Source organism: Rhopalosiphum maidis, chromosome 3 (assembly GCF_003676215.2).
Source record: "Rhopalosiphum maidis isolate BTI-1 chromosome 3, ASM367621v3, whole genome shotgun sequence".
Classification (NCBI taxonomy): domain Eukaryota; kingdom Metazoa; phylum Arthropoda; class Insecta; order Hemiptera; family Aphididae; genus Rhopalosiphum; species Rhopalosiphum maidis.
In genome coordinates this window covers 64,067,684-64,092,718 of record NC_040879.1, presented here as the reverse complement: position 1 = coordinate 64,092,718, position 25,035 = coordinate 64,067,684, and the positions used below count along the sequence as shown (strand labels likewise).

General features: G+C 29.6%; 1 protein-coding gene across 1 annotated transcript in view; it reads right to left on the bottom strand.

Moving 5' to 3' along the window:
* Positions 1 to 25,035, bottom strand: part of LOC113556480 (Down syndrome cell adhesion molecule-like protein Dscam2) — a 273,062-nt gene that overhangs the window by 13,159 nt on the left and 234,868 nt on the right. The window contains exons 11-17 of the mRNA XM_026961446.1: positions 22,084 to 22,087; positions 19,518 to 19,620; positions 15,931 to 16,101; positions 10,537 to 10,827; positions 5,461 to 5,580; positions 5,208 to 5,372; positions 2,979 to 3,129 (exon numbers count right to left, since the gene is read on the bottom strand). Of these exons, the coding sequence (XP_026817247.1) occupies positions 2,979 to 3,129; positions 5,208 to 5,372; positions 5,461 to 5,580; positions 10,537 to 10,827; positions 15,931 to 16,101; positions 19,518 to 19,620; positions 22,084 to 22,087 (1,005 nt within the window). The remainder of the gene's footprint in view (positions 1 to 2,978; positions 3,130 to 5,207; positions 5,373 to 5,460; positions 5,581 to 10,536; positions 10,828 to 15,930; positions 16,102 to 19,517; positions 19,621 to 22,083; positions 22,088 to 25,035) is intronic.

Here is a 25,035-nt window from a genome sequence, read left to right as displayed (position 1 = left end):
AAAACATAAGACAATATTCAAATGTGTTGTATTGTTTTCTTTACAGTAGTTTTGTGTAAGGTCTTTTGAAAATGAAAATAAAAGAAAGTTTGATCTATACGAACAAAAAAATTGTGTTATTACATATTATAAAATATGAAGTGTTACTGAAGGGTATTTATATTGTTTAGAATTGTTTAGTGAACTGTCGTTAACAATTTAACCTTATTCCTGTAGCTTATTTTGTGTAAACGTGAATATGAACATAATAAATTATGTCTTTAAATATATTAATCTGTATTTATTCATTTTTTCATAAGCTGTTATTCGTTATAAGTACTTGTTTTTTTTTAAACAAAAATTATGAAAAATATAACTATAATGTTAAAATTGAATTTACCATAATTTAAAATTATCATACTATTGAATATTATTACGATTCAAAATTATTTTTATGTTTATATGTGTCTTATTATTATTTTAATCAACACTCTTGGATTAGTAACTATTAATTATTTTAATTTACTTGTCGAATTTAAGTAAATTAAAAATAATTTTAAGACTTATACATTTTCTTATCGTGTATTAGAATATTAGAATTATGTGTTATAAAATAATAAATTACGCTAAATCACTGGATGAATATTTTAATTTGATGTGATATTATAAACCAAAAAGTGATTTGTATAAATATATTATAATATTCACTTATACAAAAGAATGAAAAAAAAAAATGCTCAAATGACATCATAACTAGATAACACATGAGTAAGATTTACAAGGCTATTTTTTTTGTATATTATTTTAAACTCATAAATATTAATATTTGGTTTATTCTAAAAAATCTAGTCTAGCCATACATTGGGTTTACAATGCTGTCACAAACAAAACGTGTTGCTGGAGAAAATTTCAACTACGTGACTGGATTTCGAAAAAAATTATATTTTCTATTTTGTCTCAGTAGCCTTCCTTGAAACTACATAATATTGTTTCTACAAATGTATTCGTGTTCATAATACCTTAACTTTTTCAAGCATTACCATTATTTCTATGAGGGTGTATTTGAAGTATAGTACCAAAGTTGTGTTTTATTTTTTTAAGGCCGACATGATGGTTAGCCCGTTTCCCTACAAATTACCTAATTTTTTACCAGAGAACCACCATAGTTTGAAAAAAATATTATACGATTCTTAACTCGTTCATAAATATTATAAGATTGATGTTTATATATTATTTTATTGTTTTTTTCTTCGTTTTATTTACAATATGTGTACACAAAATAAATCAATTACGAGTATATTGTTATTGTTTGTTTGGAAACGATTAAAAAGATTTAAAATGTTAGCATCTTAATCTATGTAATCAATAAATCATTTTAGATTTAAATTTTAAAACTTAAATGGTTTGAAAAAGATAACATAATTATTATTATTAATAATTTTTTATAGACTTTATTATTTTCAAATAATTGCATATTTATATAGATAATCATAATTATGCATAATGCTGAATAACTAAGTAAAATATTTTAAAGTAAATCACTTTTGACCTGTTATTGTTGAATTTAAAACAAATCTTATGAGATTAAAATAACATTTAAGATGTACAACAATATATTTAAATAAGGGAATGTTCAAATAATATCTTCGAAGTTTTGTATAAAATGTTAAAAAAATATTTTTTGAATGACTTGTGTAGGTATATGAATTAGTTTCTAGATTTAAAAACATATTATATACAAGTACACTTGTGAAAATACGCTTGTTTTTTTTTTAAAAAAAAAATATGTTAAATAAATATTTAACTTGAGTAATTTGTCAAAATTGTTAATGTTTTCTTCGAGTTTTTCATATGCTTCTATACTAGCCGTTTGTATATACCTATTTTTTATTTGTATAGTTAAATGGCAAGTAAAATTATTTAGTAAATAGTCTTAGTAGTTATCACCGTGCAAAAATGGTAAATGTGCCACGGTTTACAATTTAACCATATTATATCGTCATTACGATAAAATTTATATTTTATAAATGACAAAAAATTAAAAGTACATAATAGTATTCAATAATATACAACCATTACTCGTATTACTATAAATAGAAACAATAAGTCAAACCCAAACCGACAACCGTACAAATATGAGTATTGGGTTTAAAATAATCGTAACAGTTTATGTCACCAGAACCGCGTATTGAAGTATTCAATAATGCTGCATTAAATGTCATTTAAAAACAATAAATATAGAACATCGGAATATATTGAATATATTTATCATATCAATCAACAATACGGATATTTTCTAATTGAGTACCTATTCAATTCTTTCAGTGTAAGCACTGCATTATACAGTACATAATATACATAAACATTTTTAATTATTTTCTTATAAAATCACAATAAGTTTAAATCTATGACAGGCACTATACTACGAATCTATCAGTTTTAATACCACCATAGAGTTCATTTTTCTCGAATATAATTGTCTGCAATTTATTTTTCTAATGATTATTTTTTTTAATACATTTCACACAGCGTTCTATATAGCTCACTCTTGGCCGTGGTTAATTTTTTTAAATTACACATCAAACGTTCTCTATACTCAAATATTGGTGATTTCAAAGTCATTATTAGTTAAAATAATATAATATTTTGTTGTTCATATTCATTTGAGTCTATTGAAAATATCGCATTCATATAACACTGAAACGTACCGATCACATTGTGAAAACAAAATCCAATTAAAATCTAAATAATTAAATTAGCATACATTTATTTAGTGTTACTTACACCCAACTAACTTTATAATGGAAACTCTGCGGTACATATATATTTTTATTTTTCCTTGACGTAAAACATTAAAGGTAGTATATTAATAATATGCATAACACAATATAGGTACAAAGTCGGAATGATATGTATTTTGCATCCGAAAATATTATTAACGTTTATTAAATTATACAATATTTATATTAATAATTCTACAGTGGATTATTGGCGTTTACCTGAGATTAGAGCTCTTGTAGTTCAGTTGAACCGAGCCTTTGATCCACGATATGTGTATCGGCTGGTCTCCGGTCGCCTCGCAATCCATGGATGCCACCCCGCCGTTTATAGACATGTATTTCGTATTCGGAAGTATAATGTGTGGTAAGTCTGGACAGAGTAAAAAATAAAAAAGTAGCAAACAAACATACACATATACAAAATATAAATAAATGAAAAAAAAAGGTCGGAAACCGCATAATAAAAGAGTAAATAACTCGAACCGACAGCAGCTAGGGTCTCTCCGAGCGCATATACATATTACATACATAACATAAGCCTTAATATTCTAGTATCTTTTCGTACAAATATTTGCACACCTCCGTCACGTGCACGCGCTCGTACATTTATGCGCGTGCATATATATATGTGAGTTCTCGGCGACCTTATAATAGATTTTCATAATACGTCGTCGTCGTCGCCGCGGTATCCTTCCGCAGCCACGACCGTCGACCGTCGGTAGACCCGTCCTCTACGCAATATCGAACACAATCGACTGGTATAATACTAATGGCTATTCCGGTTTCTTTTCTCCGTTTCTAGTTCCTCTGCGGACGACCGACCGGTGAAAAACGCGCGCGATAGATCGGCCAATCGATAGGTACGTCTTCGATTAACCGTCACCAGCACACGACCCGTGTCGTTTATGGTTTGAGTGTGCGGCGCCGGAAGTGAAAACCGTTTGAAAAAGACGGGATATCGTCGACGAGATTTGGTTGAAACCGATAACGCGTTAAGAGGACATTATACCCACATGTGCTGTCTCTGTCTTACTAATGTAGATCATAGCAATTTTCGTTCAGCTATAACTCACTTTTAAATGATAATATCAATAAAAGCATTATACAACATTATTTCTAGATAATATTCTTACCTTTAAATTTGATAATAGGTAAATTTACTCCAATATTAAAGCTAACATCACAAAATGTGTTCACATGAACGAAAATCTGCTATGATATATACGAAGTGCGTTTTTTTTTATGTCGTTTAATTTAGCAGTTGGATTTCAATAAGCTGATATTTTGTCTTAGGAAGTCTGACTCGAATTAAATGCTTAAATGCTTAATTTTTATGACTTTCAGATGAAATGTATGCATATTATGTTTTATTTATAAACATTGTAGTGGTAATATAATTTACAGTTTATGCGGTTAGGTTAAGGACCGAGATAACATCACTAGATTTCTTATTATTATTTATATTACACTTAAATTTAAAATATTGCATTCATCTGTACTTAATTTGTACAGACCACTAATAAATATACGGCTAGTTGTATATTTGTCAATCAGTAAGGCAATATATTATATGAAGCATATTTGATTGATCTACTTTAAAACCTTTTCTTGGCATAACTTCACAAATGTAGATTCATAAATCATGTTTACTCACAAAATTTCGTATTATCAGTTTGTTATAAATATACTATGCTTAACGTATTTCGTGAATATAAATTAAGTGTATACAATTTATACTGTAAATCATACAATTAAATTATATTTTATAATTTACAAATAAATTCTAGTGCAGTTATGTTCTTAAAACGTATGATTAAATATGATTTTTCCGAAAAGTTCAAATGAGTTTTGGCAATTATCAGTGATTGGGATATGTATTTTTAATTCGGTTTTTTTTTTTATAGTTTTATTGTTATTTTTAATTAAATTAAGTTCAATTTCGCTAAAATTAATGAATACAGTTTTTTCTCTCTCTAAGCTCATTGGGGACTACACTTAACGCAAAGCTCTGTGTACCCTCGAGACGAAAGAGCGTAATTTTAAGTATGTATACATTGATTATATTTACTACGTCTTAATTTTTTGATTATATTCACCTTAACTAAGTATTACCAAAATTAAATTTAACAGGTTGGAAAATATTTTGCTTAGATACATCAAGATAATAATAATAATATTATTAAATGAAAAATGCTATTATAAATAATTATATACCTAACTAGGGTAATAACAGGCAAATACATATCGTATGTATTTAATTGAATAATTATGGTTTCACAGTAAGTTTATTATAAAATACATTTTATAATAGTTGTTAGGATTATATTATACGATATTTTAATACAGAAATAATTGTTTGATATATAACAACTACGACATGCGTATATTTCACAATTAAAACGGCTTTACACGATAGTTTAAACGAATTGACAAATAAGCACCACTCACCTTGTACGTTTAGACGAATTATGGAAATGATGGGCGAGCCGACTTCGTTATTTGCTTCGCACGCGTAGTAGCCTTCGTGTTTTTTTGTCACTTTATTAATAACCAAAGTACCGTCAGATGTCACGTTATCCATTACGTCGTCACTAAACTGATCCGAATCCTTACCTAATATTATACACGTAATATATTGTAATTATTTCCGTGCATAAATGTGGACCAACTACAATAATAAATTATGCGTATTATTTATTACTGGATCCTTTTTTCCATTTTATGGTCGGTTTTGGATGTCCCGATGCGGAACAATTGATTTCTGCTTGATCATCTCGAACTACGTTCACGTCCTTGGGTTCGATTATCCATTCAGGGGGTACTATAAACAAAAATCTGTCAGATTTCGAATATGATATTTTGTGTGTGGGTATTGATCAAACGGTATGTGAGTACGGTGCCAAGTGCGGATAGCATGCAATAATATAAAAATAAGTGATGCGAATTTAAGATTCGCCTAAGAAGATAGTAAAACAATGAAAACATTATTATTAGAAATTACACGTAAATGTCTGTTAAAAGTAGATAAATAATTTAATTAACTTCGTCAGCCAGCGTGCAGTGGACCAAAGATGCGATTATTTCTCAATAGAGCATTAACTATGCTTTAATAACGTACCTACTTCTTACACAAAGTCTATACGAACTAAAACGATATTTTTAATTATTTTTAACTAATTTCATAAATATCGAATTGTCATTTTTTTTTTTTTTAAATAATTGAGTAAAAACACTCGAGTTAATATGTTAGTACGTTTTACGTGGCTACTGAAGTCTTATCAACATTTAGTAAATTATTTTGATTTGAAATATCGCCACAATTATAGTGTTTAAGAATATTTCATTTAAGTGGAGATATTATTAAATTCACGGACAGACTTCGATCGAAGTATATAATAGGTACGTCATAAACTCATAATAATTTCACGAACTGCATTCAATTCAACGTGCTTATCGTTTTATCGAACCATTTCCACAAGTACAAAATGTGTCTGCTAAAATTTGAGTGTACACGTTCTAGGACTGAAGTACTTGTATCTCTCCGACCAAAATCAACCGTTCGCCAAAATACGCTTATAAATCGCTATACTCTTCGAAACGACCAAACGGTGGTGAATGCAATGTAATCACATAATATTATTAAGACGCTATCGTATAATCCGGAATCAATCACGTACATGCGTGGAATGTGCGTCGCGTTCTGGGTTAATCGTTCAAAAACGTAAGAAATTATGTGTCAGCAAACGGTGTTCTTTTTTATTCTATCGATAAATCTCTATTGCGGACATGATACTCGTAAATGGCGCATTTTAATTTTCAACTATTAAAAATTCATTTTTTTTTTCAATGATTTCCTTTAGTCTAGTCACAATAGCAGAACATCATAAAGTAGACTCGAGTGAAGTCGAACTGTAACTGAATTATATGTCTACTGTGATGAAATTTTGTGAAAACGTCGGGAGCTTAAGCGATATTTATTCAGATTAGATATTTTCCCAATCCTCTATTCGTCAGTATATTAACGTTTATCAATAGGAACCTCTTTCTCTATTTAAAATAAAATATACATCAGACCGTTCGTCTGTCCGTCGTATCTTATACGGTGAAAGCACGTTACTGTAAATGTAAACATTATCGTTACGTATACACATTATAATATTAGATTATGAAATAAAATTTGTTTAATATTCTAGTTTTAATATATTCGAACACTGCTCTATGAAAATCGAAAATCACGCATCTCGGGGCCACTGTCTCAGCTCGGTTTCTAATGGGGGGAGGAGGGTACGACGATCATCGGGAAAATTTCAAAATGTATCATGAAGGGTGGGGGGGGGGTGGTTTTCTGTGGCTAGGGGGTACCGTTGACGTTCAGATGTGCCGTGTACGTAGCGCTGTGCACCGGGTTGGCGGCGACGCACGTATAGTCGCCCGTGTCGGACCGGGACACGTTGTTCATGGTCAGTATGGTCGAGTACGCGTTGAACGGCGTGACGGCGGCCGCGCCCAGACCGCGGTACACCGGGCCGCCGTCCTTCAGCCAGGTCAGGTTCAGCGGCAGGTCGCCCTGGTGCACCGTGCACGCCACCTGTACCCTAGAGCCCTCGGTCAGCTCGGAGAAATAAAACGGAGTGATTTCTGGTGGCGCTGGAAACAGAAAACAGAAACGACGGCGGCGGGAAGAAAGGCAACAGACGCAAATACGCATTAATACGCATTAATACACATGCCTACACACGCACATACACACATATTATATTACGTATACAAGACAACGATCGTTGTTGTATTTTATGTGATGTATTATAGCGCCAGAGCAGCTTAAACTATACGATATTTTTGTTTAAAGAAAATTTTGTATCGATCGACTTTGTGATACAACCGTTTTATTTGGGGGAATATTTTATTATAATTAGTATAATTTGATTTTTTTGGGGTTAAGCTGCTCCGGATCGATGATTCCTTATAGTGCATACATTATGTGTGTGTGCGTTTGTGTGTACTGTGCATGTATACAAATAACAGTTACGATATTACGATCCGTGCAGAGAATAAATAAATGATAAAAAAAAAAAAAAAATTGTGCTCTTGTGGTTATTATATCATATTTTAAGCGCACGCCACATAAATTAAGATATCATATTAAAATGTCGACGCCTAACCGGTGACTCGTCGTATGTACCTAAATGAAACATGAACCCAGACACAACACACTACGGGTAGTTACTGAAATATCTGTTTGAATTGTCTGGTATTCTGACTTCCACGTGTATTGCACACTCGAGTTGTAACCACTCGAGTCTACGGACGGCAACCTGACTGCAAGACACGCGCAACAAGTGTCCGTATAAATTAAATATTAAAATAATCCACAACAAATATAAATGTTTTGCTTTGCGTCCGGCATAGTGACACGCACCGTAAATGGCAAATAGTGGTCAAGCTTTTGAACTCATGTAGTGCACAATAACCAAACCTAATTTAAACACTGATTTTTTGCACTCCGTACATGGGCGTAGCTAGAATTTTGATTAGAGGGGGAGGCCAGTGGCACAGTCAGTTTTAAATCAGTTAGGTTAGGTTTAAAATGCGAGGGGAGGGCACTGCCCCCCCTCCCCCGCTCCACCCTCGCTACGCTCATGACTCCGTACCTAATAGTTAAAATATGATCGTCCCAGATTTGTGTGTCATTATTGCCACTAGTCTATACCGGAAACGAATAATATATATTATATTTTATTCTATTCGACTCATACTCGTGGCGTCTCCTATACGTATCTTAATTCGTGGCGCACACTTATACATACCAAACACACACACACACACACACACACGTACACGGATACGTACACTCGTGCATTCGTGGGTGACATATTATAGAACATCGTATAGTTCCATCCCGATATACACGAACAATAAATATTTGAACGTTTATAATATTCTTAAAAGTGATAAAATGTGTTTTGACATTAAACGTTCCCTTTATTTTTTAAGAAATAATTTAGTGATGAAAGAAAATGAAACATAATAGCTTAGGTACTATATATATTATCATAGGTTATTTTGTTCTAGTCATAGGTGTTATCTTAAATTGTATTTACACTCTCAAATTCAGATTTCCCAGATAGGACCTCCGTGTATATTTGTTTTATAAATTTGCACGAGCGCTCGCATCGTGCGTAATGTGTATGTGTACGGTTTATTCCCGTGTATAAACACTACTGGTGCGATAATATGATAATAATTATTATAAAATAAAGTGCGCTCCAATTAAGTATACAAACGCTGTGACCGGTTTAGTGGTTACCTATTTATACATTTGTACGCAATGCGGTCATTGTCGGCGGCTGTGGCTTTATTAATGTATGGATACAAACATTGTTAATAAATATATTGACCGTATACCTTACCCCCCGAGGGTCACTGTGTAACTGATTTACATAATAATATATTATGTGACATAATGTCGACACGTTTATATGATAATACTATTAGTTAGATGGAATAACGATGTATTAGTGACGTGTTCAAAAAGTATCTTTTATTGACTTAGGTTGCTAATATTAGATGACGCTCCAGAACCGGTCACATGCGTGCCTTTTATAATACCTAATAATAACATAATATTATGTTATAATGCAATATAATTGTATATTTGTTAATGTGCTCCAATTTCATAATGTACTCGCGTGATATTATCATATAGTAATAATAATAAAATATAAGCTATAAAACATAAAATACATGTTAAATATAAATATATTATAATATTATATAGTGCTTGTGCGTATTTAAGTAGACTGGTGCTGTGAGCAAAGTGAATTTTGTGTGGAAAGACTATACAACAGTGATAAAAAAATAACAATTTACAGTTCTCAAAAATATTATTTATAATATTTTTTACGGTTGAGGTGGCAGTGATAATGTGCAATCGCAGCGTGTGCTTGAGAATAAAATATCGAACAATTCGAGCGCGTTTGTACGATTGTGCAACAAAATATTGTGTAGTGATGTCGTCGCGGAACGAAGAAAAGATAATCGTTGATGTGACCGTAGATTGGCTTTTATTAGTTATTAACGCTTCATAGCTTATACGAATATTATAATATTACACACTGGTCGTGCATAAATAATAATCTATTTTATTTTACTAAAACTTAAGTACGGTTAATTAAAACAATATATAAAGTTGTATTACTTTATTATTATGAGATGTTTAAAAATAATAATAATTATACAAATGAATGTAAAAAATATCCACTACATCGAATAGGTACCTACTAGATTAAAAATTGATACCAACTTCTTTTGTTTATGACTGCAATTCATAAAAATTAATTTTTTATTAAAAAAAAAAAATTTTAATTTTAGAAAATTAATCCTATTGCGTTTCTGATTATTAGAAATGTTCACGAAATAAAATAATAAAAGTGATTATCTATTTATTATTATAACTAGGTAAATAATACAAGGCTCAAAATGTATCTATATTTTTTTTTCAAATTACATTAAGTTAATATTCATAACATAAAAAAAAAAAAATCAAAAATAATTTAACGCGATTAGCTGCTAAAAGACACACCTAGCTACTGCATAATATCTGAAAACTAACCAATGCCAGTGTTACGGTCACAACTACGATCACAGTTTCAACGTAAACGTCGTAAATAACATTAAAAACAACATCAACAACATCAACAACAACAACAACAACAACGCAGGTGCTCGTGTAAAGAGTGTTTGTTTACGCGCGCGCGTGATGGGCGCAAGTAAGTACCGAGTACAGTCAACGTGACCGTGTGCTCGACCGTCGCCACGGGATTGGTCGCCCGGCAAGTGTAATTTCCCTCGTGCGCCAATCGTATGCTCTCGATGAGCACCGAGCTGCTATACTCGTTCTGATAAGTCACCGACAGCGACGGCGCGGACGCTAGGTCCAGCGACTGGTTGTTTTTCAGCCACTCGATCGTCAGCGGGCCGTCACCCTTGGTTATGAAACACTGCCATCCGACGCGACCACCTTCGTGGTAACCGTCTCCTATCGTGAACGGATGGATGTGCGGTGGTTCTGCAATACACGTGTAACATGGGTAATGGGTCACGACGGTTTGCGTGCGCTTGTGTATGTTGACGTGAGCTCGCGTGTTTGTGTATTCTCGTATATATGTATATATATATACATATGGCAGTGCGATTCGCGAATCAGTTGAATAACGTTCGATGCAGTCTTCTCGTTTCGGAAGGTTAATTTAACAATATGATAATATTACGACGATCGTCTGCTATACTAAATTAATGTCAAGGACGTTTGATCGAATAACCGAAACTATAGTATCGGAAACTCCTACTCGCGTAGTTAAAACGTCTAGAACCGATAGTATTTTATTTTTTTTCTAAGTGCAAAATCTATTTAATTAAAAAGCTCAGTCTCTACGACGGACAGAGTCGTTGACAACAGAAAAAATAATATTCAATACAGAAAATAAAAATAAAAGGAGAGTGGCAGTGCCATGTCAGTAAAAGGAGCTTGCCCTTACGCGAGATAAAAATAGCGATATCATTTTAGCGATAAAACGTGTTCTTAAAAAATGCAGTAAAATGTTTTCATCAGCGAAAACTAAAATAAATTATAATTTTTACTTTATGTCTGCAGACATATTATATAAATATCGTTTACTAGTTGTATTTTCTTGATTAAAAATTGTGTAACCTACTCACACACACACACATACATATATATATATATATATATATTATATTGTAATCAGATTAAAAAAAAAAAAAAAAACATTTATGATAATATTAGTTTATTATGAAATAATGAATATAGATAGTGTATTATTTTGTGTAACGTATTTAAAAATCTACGGAGTAAATGTTAGTAAGATACAAAATAGGTAATAAAATTACTAATCGAATATTTTTAGTACAACTATTGAATTCTAGGATTGATCTATTATTATAATTATTTAGAATTTAGTTATTACTTTTATTCAAAATACAAAAAATAATAATTCAACTTATTTTTCATAAGTTCTAAAGAATTTGAATATTTAACTTATCGGTTCATTAATTTTGGTGTTAATATGATTTTTATTGTTTATTGCATCAATTTACATTGTTTGTATTTTATAATAATAATTAGGTACTAATTAGCGCGAAACTTATTAGTTATTAGTATTATCAAAATACACAAGTTATGTAAAATCAAATATTTATATAAATAAAAATGAGTTTTTCTGTACACTATTTTTGTTTTAATTTACTATTACATGGACACTCGATATAGTTGTTTGACCTCAAAACAGTTAGAAAATAAGAATATTTATCCGAATATTTATATTATGTTCATCCGCTTTCGATTATGGATTTTCACTACACTAATTGTTGATGAAAACTGTGCATCATTAGATACGAATAATAATTTATTGTACAAACTACACGATATTGGTGGCCAAAAAAAGTCATTTCATTGAGAACTAATGAGGTATTTTTTGTTTTAAACTGGTGCAAGTCAGTTCTAACGACTTACGCTCTGTAACCATTAACTTACCGGAGATAGAAAAGTAAGAAATATATATATATATATGTATTTATTTCAATCGTACAATTTACAATGTTAATCGAATTGGAAACAAATTATTGCGTTCCATGTAAAATTCAGTCAATTGTTAATTTTCTAATCAAATTGAGTATTGCGTTATTAGTAAACGTAACTCGAGTACCTCTTTCTATAATATATCTACCAACATATAATATAATCTAGGTAGAATTTCAATTCACAAATTGTGTCTTTAAATGGACAGTGATTAAATATAAGTATATTTAAGTATTTTGAATTAATCACACGTGTTATTATTTAAAAACATATAGTTATACATAATGATATATTTTTATATACACAGAAGGATGATAATAAAATTCTATAATGTAAATACACATAAAATTATCTGTTAAATAGTACTTCTACGACGACCTAAAATATTGTAAATGTTTATAGTTGATTTATTTAATTTTTATTTTAGAAGCTATTTGCACCAAATTTGTATTTATTTAACTAAATTAAAGGAATATATTTTTTGTATTTTCTTCCAATTTTGTATTTCAGATATCTAACAACTAAAAACAGAATTAACAAAATAGAATTTTACATAAGTTTTTAATTAATTAAATGGGAAATAATAGTCTTTAGATTTGAATTTATATTAAACTTTTGTTATAAAGAGTTTTTTCGTGTTTTTTTTTTTTTTTTTTTGAGAATTATTTAAAGCATAAGAACAAATAATAAAAATTATGTCAGTTTTATATAACTAAAAATATTTTGATATTACTTACTCTATTTTTATCTCCTTGGATCTAAATTCATAGATATATTATAACATATTAATATCCGTTTATTTAACCATGTTTATATTTTTAACGATTGTTAGTTATTCCATATAAAAATTACAGTATTTATAAATCATCAATTAGATTTGATCAATTTATATGGTATATTAAGAAAAATATAGGCTAACCTGGCTAACAGGCTAAACTTTGGTGTATGGGTCTTTTCAAAACGACAATTAACATTGTAGTTTAAAAGGTTCATCAAAATTCAGTTGCCAGTTACTGTTAACTGTATTTATTTTAAGATATTAATCTATTATTTCATTAATAAAATGGAATGCAAATATTTTCGATGATCAGTAATATTCACAAAGAAGATGAAAATTAGAATTTTTTCTCGTATAAATTAGCGGTATTGGATTTTTTTTTTTTATGGAGATACGTGATTATATATTAATTTTTATATGTGGTATACAAGACTCTAAACCCAATTGCATTTGTATGCTATTTATGTATCAATTTTGCTTTCTTAGGATTAATTGATACTCACTAGGTTTAGTTTTTGAGCTAAAACAATAGATGAGTAAAATATAGTATTATTATTATTATTATTATTATTATTATATTATAATACATATATGATATGGTATCCTAGGTATAATGATTTCGTATATTATAGAGATCCCGCCAATGATCTGTCATTTATGCAATGGTCTTTGGAGTTCAGTGGTAATCACAAAACAACGCATATTGGTGAGTATAGTCGCGAGGTTAAAACTGTTTTTAATATTAAAAATGAACGTGTCATAGCAACCTGCTGCCATTTCTGTCAATTGAACGACATGTTTTTAACAGATAAACTATTGCATATAATATAAACTCGGCTGGATGAATGACGTGAGTGTGAATGTTATGATATGGTGTGCGTTGTAAATCATCACACATACGTTTATGACAATTTATTATTTATTGCGTTAAGTTACGATATGGAAGTTTTGGAAGATTAATTGTCAGTGTTACGTTCTTTAAAAATAAGTAAAATAATTGCGTTCAAAATTGTATTTTTTTATATTTCATATGTGGGTGTTTAACACGTGCTACACTTAAGCATGGTAGTCGGTAGATTGGTTCAAAAATATTTTTCGACCATCATTATACATTATATTCTATTAGTAATAAATAACATCAATTGTTTGTATTAACTTTTAAATAGCTGTATAGTGTATATATTTTAATCAATAAATTTAAATTATATTTTAATACGAACTGTCTATGTTTCTAATACATCTTCATTCTTCAGTTTATAATTGACATCCTTTTCGATATTGAGAACAAATAAATTTAGGAAACAGTCTAAAAGCATACTTGTTTATAGGCAAGCGTTTGTCAATTGGGTAATATATTTTTAGTGACTTATTATCCAATATATATTTGGGATATTTGGGTTCACTACGAACGTACTTGATAGGCTAAGCCTCTTAGTCCTATTGATAGTGGTACGTATAATATAGAGTGAAGTTCATTGTTGAAGTGTGTAAGAAAAGTTATTTGACACCCCTCCACTCACATCGAAAACTCCTAATTACGCAACTGAATTTGAAATAATAATTTTTAATATTAATATCTAACCTAATGTAAAACTTTTAATGATCTATAAATGTGAAAGCTGGTAATAATATTTCCAAATGCGGCTATTTCGTATATTATGTAAATATTTTATTTCAATAAATCATTGCTTCAATTTATTTTTTCAAAAATTTTGACAAATAAAATATAGTAAAATAATACAATTTTTCTTAACACGATTTTTAAATCAGAAATCGAATTATTATATGTAATTTAAAATGTATTTATATGTATGATTGAAAATATAGTTAGTGAAGTATATTATTTATGCTGTATAGTATATAGAATAAAAAAATTAAAATAAATAACAATATAATTATATTGATAACTTCGTCGACGGTTAACACAGCGAGCGAATGAACAATGAGATTCTCTACATAAAGTGCTTATGATATCATATTTTTCTCGTTTTTTTTTTCTCATTGTGGCCTGAGTTATTATTATTATTATTTATTTTTTTTTTTATGTGATTTCATTGGTGATAAATCATAAATTATTATATTTATTTATTAAAACATAAATAAAATACCATCATTGTTACTTTCAATTAAATATTCGTATTTACTGATATAATATCATGTTTTATGCACGTATGGTATGATATTATTATTTTTTCAACGTGACATTTTATTTAGTGTCATGTTAATAAAATAAAATATTCAAATAATCATATGATAATAATGAATAACTGATTTTTGGTAATATTATTTATACTTATAGGGCGGCATATACGTGTTTTCAAACGAGGTGGTGTAAATTTCTCTTTCGTTTTATTATTGTAGGAAGTACGGAGTAAAACTTTCGTGATTGAAAATTATTGTAAATTGTCTCGTCGTGTTACATGGATCAGATATTTCAAAATAAAATATTATTATAATAAAACGACATCTTTAATTATGTCGGCGGTGATTAGTTATCGGTTGGTTAAATTTTTAAATCGACTGAACGCGCAAATTTGTATTAGCCCTGTGTTACATCAATTAATATCTGCACAGCGATTAATTAATATCCACCCTTTGAGTAGTTAGTAATAGTAATAATAATTAAAAAAAAAAAGCAATCAATTTATTTATTTTTCGATTTCCATCAAAACGACAGTTTAAATCTTCGTGAAAAAAAAATTTAAACCGTCCTGAATAAACCGAACATTGTCAACTGTTATAATAATGATTATCATGACGTGTCGCCGTTTTAGACGTGTCGCATAGATTCTTACCTATTACAATCACTTCGACCGAAGCTCGGACCATGTGTTTGTCGTTGCTAGCCTCGCAGTAGTACGTCCCCGCGTCGGTCTTTTTCTGCACGTTTTCGATGACTATCGAGCCGTTTGCAAATACCTTGTGTCTCTTGTTCAGCAATTTCCCTCCGGGTAACCTCTTATTATCTGATAGAAACATACATGTATATAAGCAAAAAGTAATAAAACAATAGCGGACAGGGGGAAAACGTGAAAAATAACCAGTGCCGTAGTTGTGCGCGGAATGCGTACCAGCTATACATATACACACACGCGCGCACGCACACACACACACACATATATATATATATATGGTACACATTGAGCCTCTCTTTTTCCGTATGCTATTTTTCTAAGCACCTCCTATTGTTTGTAATGCACCGGTAGAATATGGTCGCCGGAAAACAATACCGTAAGAAAAGCTCGAACAAAAACTGAACAATGTGAAGGGTAAAAATAAATATATATATCAATCTATGCACTTTGAGGGACGACGCACAATGGGCTCTCCCGTCGTACATACATACCTTATAACTTAGTTTAGTCGTCCGCGCAGAGACGAAAAAAACAACAACGGTTGTAAGCCATTCTCTTAAAAACGTATCGAACACGTGGGCGTGTGTACGTTTTAATTTTTTCTTTTACTATTTTTTTTTTTTTTTTTTTTAATAATTTATAATGCGAAACAAAACAAACACGGGGTCGATGGGCGTACAACTCATAACATATTTAAATGACCAGTTATCCGTGCCGACGGCCGGAGCTTTGTGCGCGGAAAAGAGAGTGGCTCGCTCGCAGTACGAGATAGCCGGCGAGTGTTTTGATGAACCTCCGGGCAATAATTAGAAACCCAGACTTACAATATAGAGTAGACGTCGAGTGGAAAGACGGTCGGCCGGTTGTTATGACGCAACTCACACTACGGCACCGCGGGAACAACAATAAAGACAATTTTCGTATAATACCCACAGTGATATATGTATACCACTTAATTGCTTCAAGTATTTCAGTGTAACTCAAAACGGGTAGGTATACGTCGTACATTATTTATGAACACATTTCTGCATACGATAAAGGCACCGTAGGTAAAAATGAAAAGAAAAGTTTTTAGCATTTTAAACTCTATAGCAGGCTATAGTTTGTTCGTTCGTCCGGCATTATCGGCTAACATTTTGAATTCTACACTTGAATTTAAAATTTAATTTGATATGACCTGTTAAAATATCGAATTAATTGCTCGTTAATTTTTAATCGAATCTCATCGGTTTCGGAAAAATGTAAAAACATATTATTACTATGATTGAAATTTCTATTTTTTTTTTATATGCTTAATAACGTTAAATCAAATATATTTTAAATTTTACATTATAATTTACAGATAAATTATTCAATAGATTTTTGTCATATGAATCTATCAAAAATGCACGTTAAACTTGATTTTAAAGTTTTAAATTTCTAACAATTAGACACTTGATCTGTACACGATGAAAAAGACAAAGTATTGGCAGAATATTAAATTTTAGATTAAATCATCATTGAAATTAAATTATTTTTACTAAAACCAGATAGTATTTACATAAAAACTAATAAAGTAATTTAAAATACACATAGTTGTGATTCGACATGAATTCAGAGAATAGCGACCGGAAGATTGTTTTCTGTTAGTAGGTCTATATATCAATAATATTTTTGTTTACAAAATTACCATAACCTTTGTAAAACAATCTATTTTAGTAATAAAAACAATTACAAATAAAAATAAAAATAAAAATGGCCAAATATTATGGTAAATTAATTGTTCTTAATTGAATACAATACGCTAAGGGTTGATTATGATTTAGTGCATTTAAGTATAATACATATATTGTTTGATATGATAAAGTTTGGTTAATTCAACTCAAACTCCCATAATATGCAACGGACATTTTCCATTCGTGTATTGTAACTAAAACAATGAAATGCTTAATGGATCGCAAAGTACTGTATTATAAATTAAAATACGATGTCCACGTAAAGAGTGAGATCAGTGGTTGATTGAACTTTAAAACTGTGATTGATGATACAGGAAAAAAATACACTATGAGTAAATTTAAAAGCTGAAACCCTTATGATGTTTTCAGTGAGAGGTTTAGTGCTTAATCCAAGAATGATGTTTAATGACTTTGGGAAATATTTAGAAAAAAATGTACTAATGACTTGTTAAAAATTAGGTTTTATGAACAAAAAAAAAAAAAAAAATATATATTCCTCGACATATCACCACTGCCATTAACTTGTGGTATATTGTTAATCAGTTTAGCCAATTTCGAAAAACTCATTAAAACGAATATTATGTCTGAGTTAACACTGCAAAATTTAAACTTTGTAGAGGTTTAACAACATTAAATTTAAAGTTAAAGCTTAATTAAAGTTAATGCTGAATTTATGTGAATAGATAAAAATAGAAAGTTTCTAGTATAAATCGTCAAACAACTTCATAGCCACGCATATAATACAATATATTGCTATATTAAAACTTCGAAATTTAAAATTACTCACGGATAACATATAATATAATTTATTTCTTGAACTAATGTTTTCTATTCATTTTTCCTGATTTTTAAAATTAAAGTCATTAATTAATAAATCAACACATTAAAATCTAATACTGAAATTAAAATTTTAATATAAACTTAGGTAACAGTATTTGTGAAATAACAATTCACAATGTACTATTTCCAAAATAAACGAAAATTGAGTTTTATGTTGGTTTTTGTAGAAATAAATTCAGGAAATCGAATACTACTAGCATTATATTCTACATAGAGCACTTATTTCTTTGTTAGACTACATTTTTAATCCATGAATGATGTCAAAAAGCACTAACTAAAAATGCAATAGCAATGTTTTCTAAATTATACCAAAACCTTGTATCTATTACTTGTATTAAATAGTTGAAAACGTACTATTGAACGTAATTGATAAATTTTAGGAGAATCAATAAATTCAAGAATTATATTTTAGACGTTAAATCACAATAATACATACAGGTCATAAAAAACAATTGTCTGAGATATTAAAATTTTTTTTGTTTAATCACCAACATTCATTCAAAAATCCATCAATAGATGCTGAATACTATAAAATGAAAATACCTAATACTTTTTGGATTTTTGTACCACATTTAAAAATCCACATTGCTCAATTTATCGTAAAAAGGAAGAAAGGTTGAATAAAAGTTTATTCGAAAACAGTGAATTTTAATATAAAGTTTTTGTTAATAGTGCATCAATAATATAAAAATATTAAACTTGAAAACTTTTTACTTTCATCTTTCGCCAGTTATTAAATATCAGTAATAATTTTCATTTCAGTGACTTTTCTATACCTATTTTAATATTAGGTACCTACGCATTTAATATAAATTTATTGTACATTTTAATATTATAGTATTTAGGGTATTTTAACCGATACTTTGATACTTAAAAAAATGAAAGATCCAGAATACAATAACACGAGATAATCTTTAATAAATCTGTAAAAATATTGTGGTCTATGATCGTATACTAATATATTTGTCATACCTTTTTCCCAATTGATGTTGAAAATCGGATATCCTGATATTGGGCAGGTCATTTGCAGCTGTTGACCAGCCCGTGCAATTATTTTAGGAATTTTCTTGGTCACCTGGATCACCTGCAATGCACACGAATTTTATAATATTGTAAATTTATTCACGCAATTATTAATAACGAGCTTAGGAAAAAAAAATAAAATAAAATAAATGTAGATATTTTATCTACATATCTACTATATGATATTCTATCAGTATCGAATAATATGGGTACCCATGTATTATTATTTACAAACTTATTCAAATAATTTTAAATGATAAAAAACCATATTCTAATTAAACCTTCACCTCCCCCCCCAATCACAACTCAAAAATAAAAATAAGTGGAGTTAATGGAGTATTTTTACTCTTCATTTTGACCACTAACTTTGAAGTTTTATTAACTTATTTTAACGATATCACTTATAAAATGATGATGTAATTTTGAATCAAACTCAGTTAAGTAAGTTTATTATAAAAGTTTCGTTTCCTTTTTAACAGTTTATTCTTTTCGATTTTTATTTATGATATTATAATATATATAATTATCCATCGCGTAAAATTGAGTTACATAATTCCGTTGATCTTATACTAGTTTATTGAATTCGAACGCGTTAAAATTACTCATATTAACTTGCAAGGTTCGGCCCGATTACTGCGTGTCGGACGAGAGGTGGACGAGTGAAAAATAGATTACGCTAACACAGGCAATAACTTTATGCGGCGGTCGTTTCGTGCACAATAATACATCGTATAATATACAGTTTCAACAATATTGTTTTAACGATGCCAGTTTGTTCAGTTTCAGAATTGCAAATATTCCCAAGGCGCACGTCCATATTAGAAAAAAAACACATATTTCTAGTTGAAATATACGTGCAGTGTTGTGGCACGGACCTATGTAAAACGGCGGCGTATGAACACAACGACAATAATAATAATAATAATAATAATGCTGATACTATCTGCTGCTATACTACTACTACTACTACTAATAATAATAATATTTCAATTTACGCGCGAACCATATGGTTCGGAACGCGTAAAATGTCAAATATGAAATGAATACGCAACACAATAATATATGTTATTACTATCATTATATTATGTTTTACGTTGTATCCGATCTATGTTTGTGCGTTATTGTAAGATATTTTACTGCGAACGTCCCAGAAAGTCGGCGAACGCTGTCAATCATCGTTGATTGTGGTTGACATATACCCAAATCGCTGGCAGTTGTTTGGCGAACCGTTCAAATAAATAGATATATTTAAGTACGTGGTGTATCGACTATACTCGCTAAGTGACTGCCGGCATTGATGTTTGTAACTGTCACGTGCCGGCGGCGTAGTGTGAATATTATCAAACATATATAGTCTTTTATTATTTTTTCTTTTGGCATTAAATGTCAATCACAGACAATTCTCTTATTTTTTGTGACAAAACAGCCTTCGAAATTATTCTAAAATATTCAAAATACCTATACTAGCTATAGACATAAGTATTCAACTATTTTTAGAAACTTCAGCCACTCACTATCGTAGGTTTCTGGATTTCTTTTAGAATATTTAAAAAAATTCAAAATATATATTTTTTATTCATATTTAAATGTTTGCGTTGAACAAATTTCAAATATTATAGAAATATATTATGGAACATAGTGTTTATATTTAGAAAATATTATGTTTAATCCAAATTCAGTTTTTAACGCTATATCAGAAAGCTTATTAGCTAACAGAATAATTATTATAATCACCGCCCATGATGAATTGCATAAGTTTTGATTGTAAAAACGTTTTGGCCATTATCACGGATGAACATTTTCACGAATTTACCACTTAAAATCACGTTAAAAATTAATTTTAAGTATATAAAGAAAAGTTTGTTATAACATGTAATTTAATATTTTGGCTAAACAATACAAACTAATTTATTACTACGCGATACAGTAGTAGGGTTATACGTATAGCTACTATACCATAGGTGAAAACCTACAACTTTGGTTTGGTTTTAACTACATTAAGTTTTATTTTAATTGTACGCTTTATAAGTAGGTATACTAACCGCGGTAATAAATTTAAACACACCGCGTAAACAATACAAACAAAACGTCCGGTTTCGGGACGAATTCGAGTCATCGCAGCTGTAATCCCGGCCGACGTCACTTTTAAAACACAGCGCGTTCATACGTAAAACACGACGTTTAATTGCTTTTGCGAACAAGCGCGCACGCATACACGTATTGTTATGACATAATATACTCTGTACTAAAAAAGGCGGACGAGATCATCAACCGTTTTAATGGGATCGAGTCGTGGATTTCGAGTGTACAGTTTAATTGCGCCGGTTAATATATCATAATATACGGCTATAATATTATTACGTAGTACACACGCGACGGTACTTATATTTTCGGGTTGAATTCCGTTCAACAGTCCTCGCGGGTCGTGTGCGATATACAGGTACGTAGAGTGACACGCGGCCACTATTATAATAGTAGTAGACTGTTACATCATTATTACCAGGTGCTCGAGAACGGGGCTCGTTTGAAACTCGAACAATGCGTAATATTATAGGTACACTTATAATACGACGAGAAACTGAAAGTCCCACGCGAGCCACGAGAAAAAACGCGGATTTTTTTTATTTATTTATTTATTTTATCTCTCACGACGTTCTTTTGCCAACATATAACGTTACATATTATTATACTCGTATAGTGCCATTATCGCAGTCGATATTCTAGAAATAAAACACCTAATTTTGTGAATGACCGATGGCATAATATCTGCGGGAATACGCGTTTTCGGCTATTCTCGTCTTAGGACGACTATTATACGTACGAAGATTGTACAAGCGAATTCGATGTAAGAATCATCAAGTGTTATCGTTCTAAGACAAAGTCCCCGAAATACATAAATATAGGTTTATGTTACTGACAAAACACGTTTCGGGTTGGTCGCAGACGAGAATATCAGACGGATTTACACTTTGGCTTTGGATCAGGAATAGTAGCCGAGAACAATGACAACAGCTCAGGGGAACATAATATTTTAAGAACCGGCAATTTAACGTCGTCCGTCCCAAAGTCTCTAATCCTCGTAAAAGTAGGTTACAGATGTTTTTTCAATAGTTTGGAAATGTAATAACATAACAAATCATGTATTATATAAATATATCATAAGTATAACGCCGATTATGAATACTATTCAACAATTTTTTTATCAATCTTTTAACAATAAATATATTCATGTACTCGATGTATATAAATATAAATTGAATGGATCTTTTTTTTGACTGCGGTCAGTCCAAACATTTTGAGGAACTTTTATTGCAAAGCACTATTTAACAAATAATAGTATAATGGATATTGATGTTCAACATTACTTATTATTAATAATATTTATTGTATTTACAGTAAAACTCGTAACTATATCTGTTTGATATCGATATTCAACATGGACATGATGCAAAGAGTTATTTGGAATTAGTGTGTTTTACCTGATCGTTTGTTCCGTAAGTTTTGAGAAACTGAAAAGAGTAATTGAGGGTAGAAGAGTTTGGGGAAAGTTAAGAAATGAGAGAAGATAAAATAGAAGATATGTTTTAAATTAAAGCAGATTGGATATGATAATACCGTCGTTTAGGTCCAAAAACATATCTATGATGCTATGTTTTTCCCCATAATGGGTATAATATTTCCATTTATTTGATGAAAGTTACCTACGTTTTATTCAATAATATTCATAATTTTCAGATGAACATAACGTTCAATTTTTCGTTTAACGATTTCCAAATAAATTTTTTTCGTTGTCCGTTTAAATTATAATTTAAATTTAATTAATTTATTTGTTTATCTATTTATTATTAATGTACAGCGTAATAATTTTAACGTAAATATAACTTTTCAAGTCCTTGTATAATACAAAAACAAAATACATTTTTAAGTTTGCAGAATTGCTATTATCATATTTAATTTACAATATACATTATCTATAAAATTAAATTACAATAAAATAACAATGAATTTTAAATAAAAATAGAAAATTTTACCTTTGTTTCTAATGATTTGTCGATAATTGTTCTTTGGGAATCTATTTTTAATTGTATATACAAAAATTGTTTTATTTATTTAATATAAAAACAATAATAAAGTTCGATTGATATATAATTATATAAGAATGAACTATACTTTTTCGCGTATTTTTTTCTAGAGTTGAACGTCAAGAATTCAATATTTATTAATAAAAATGGTCTTCTAAGTTTCCAAGCCACGTATGATCACTTTACATTAGTTTAATAGTGTGTAACTCATACAATAAAAATAATCGTATATGACATAAATATACTCAAATTCCATTACGGAATATAATCCGGATAATAATAAGTGACCGAAAAAAGTCTATCAATCTTTTATATATCATGAAACAAATAATATTTATTTGCTGATTTAAACGATCTTAATATTTACCTTATATTTCAAGTTATGTTTATGTCATCGTACTTTGTTTGCGATATATAATTAAATATAAAGTCATGTAGATGCTAATGCTACTGAAAGAGGAATTTTAAATGATTAGTTTGCTTTTTAAATCTAGTAATTTGTGTAATTAATATATACTACATATTTGAATAAATATTATAAGGTTATAGTATCGACTATCGACAAGTAACTAAGTATATTGACCTCAACGTCAATACTATATTATTTAACTCTCGTAAAATTCATCAATAATCTGGTATATAAATATGTTTATTATTTATTTTTCATTTCATTGTTGTGTTTGTTTGTGTATGAGTGTCAAAGCAATTAATAAATCTAAATGTGGGTCTTGTTATAATTTTGATTTTCAGTGTACCTCTACATTTATCTGACGAATAAAAATGGACTTAAGCCTCGTAAGCTTAAGTCCTACTTAGATATTATTTAAAATATTTTTTCTCATATAAACATAGTTTAATTTACAATAATACAAGGTGTCTCGCGATGATTTACCCATTGCAGTATCTCCTGAAATAATGGAGATACCATAATTCTGGTTTTTTAATAAGATTCACAAGGACAAGGACTACAAATATTTCATGTTTTAATTTATTTTTTGGTAAAAAAGTTATAAAATGTATTTTTTTATTTAATTATTTAAAAAATAATTGAAGATAGCTATTTTTTAGAATTTTTTTTTCTAAAAATATTGACGTTTTATCATTTTAATTTCATCTATTTCTTGATTTTTAGTATTTTTTCTAGTTTCGAAAATACTGCGAATTATTTAACACGATATTGCCATAGTGGTATCATTGTATCAAACATGTGGCCCGCGTACTCGTACGGTTGGCGAACGGGTTTCAGTGTGGCCACTGAAACGTCATATTTTGTTTCTTCAACATTGTTAAATTTTTAAATAAAGTTAATAACTATTGTACAAAATATCAATATGTACATTTTTGTTATACCTAGTTTTATTAAATACGGTTATATTATAATAATT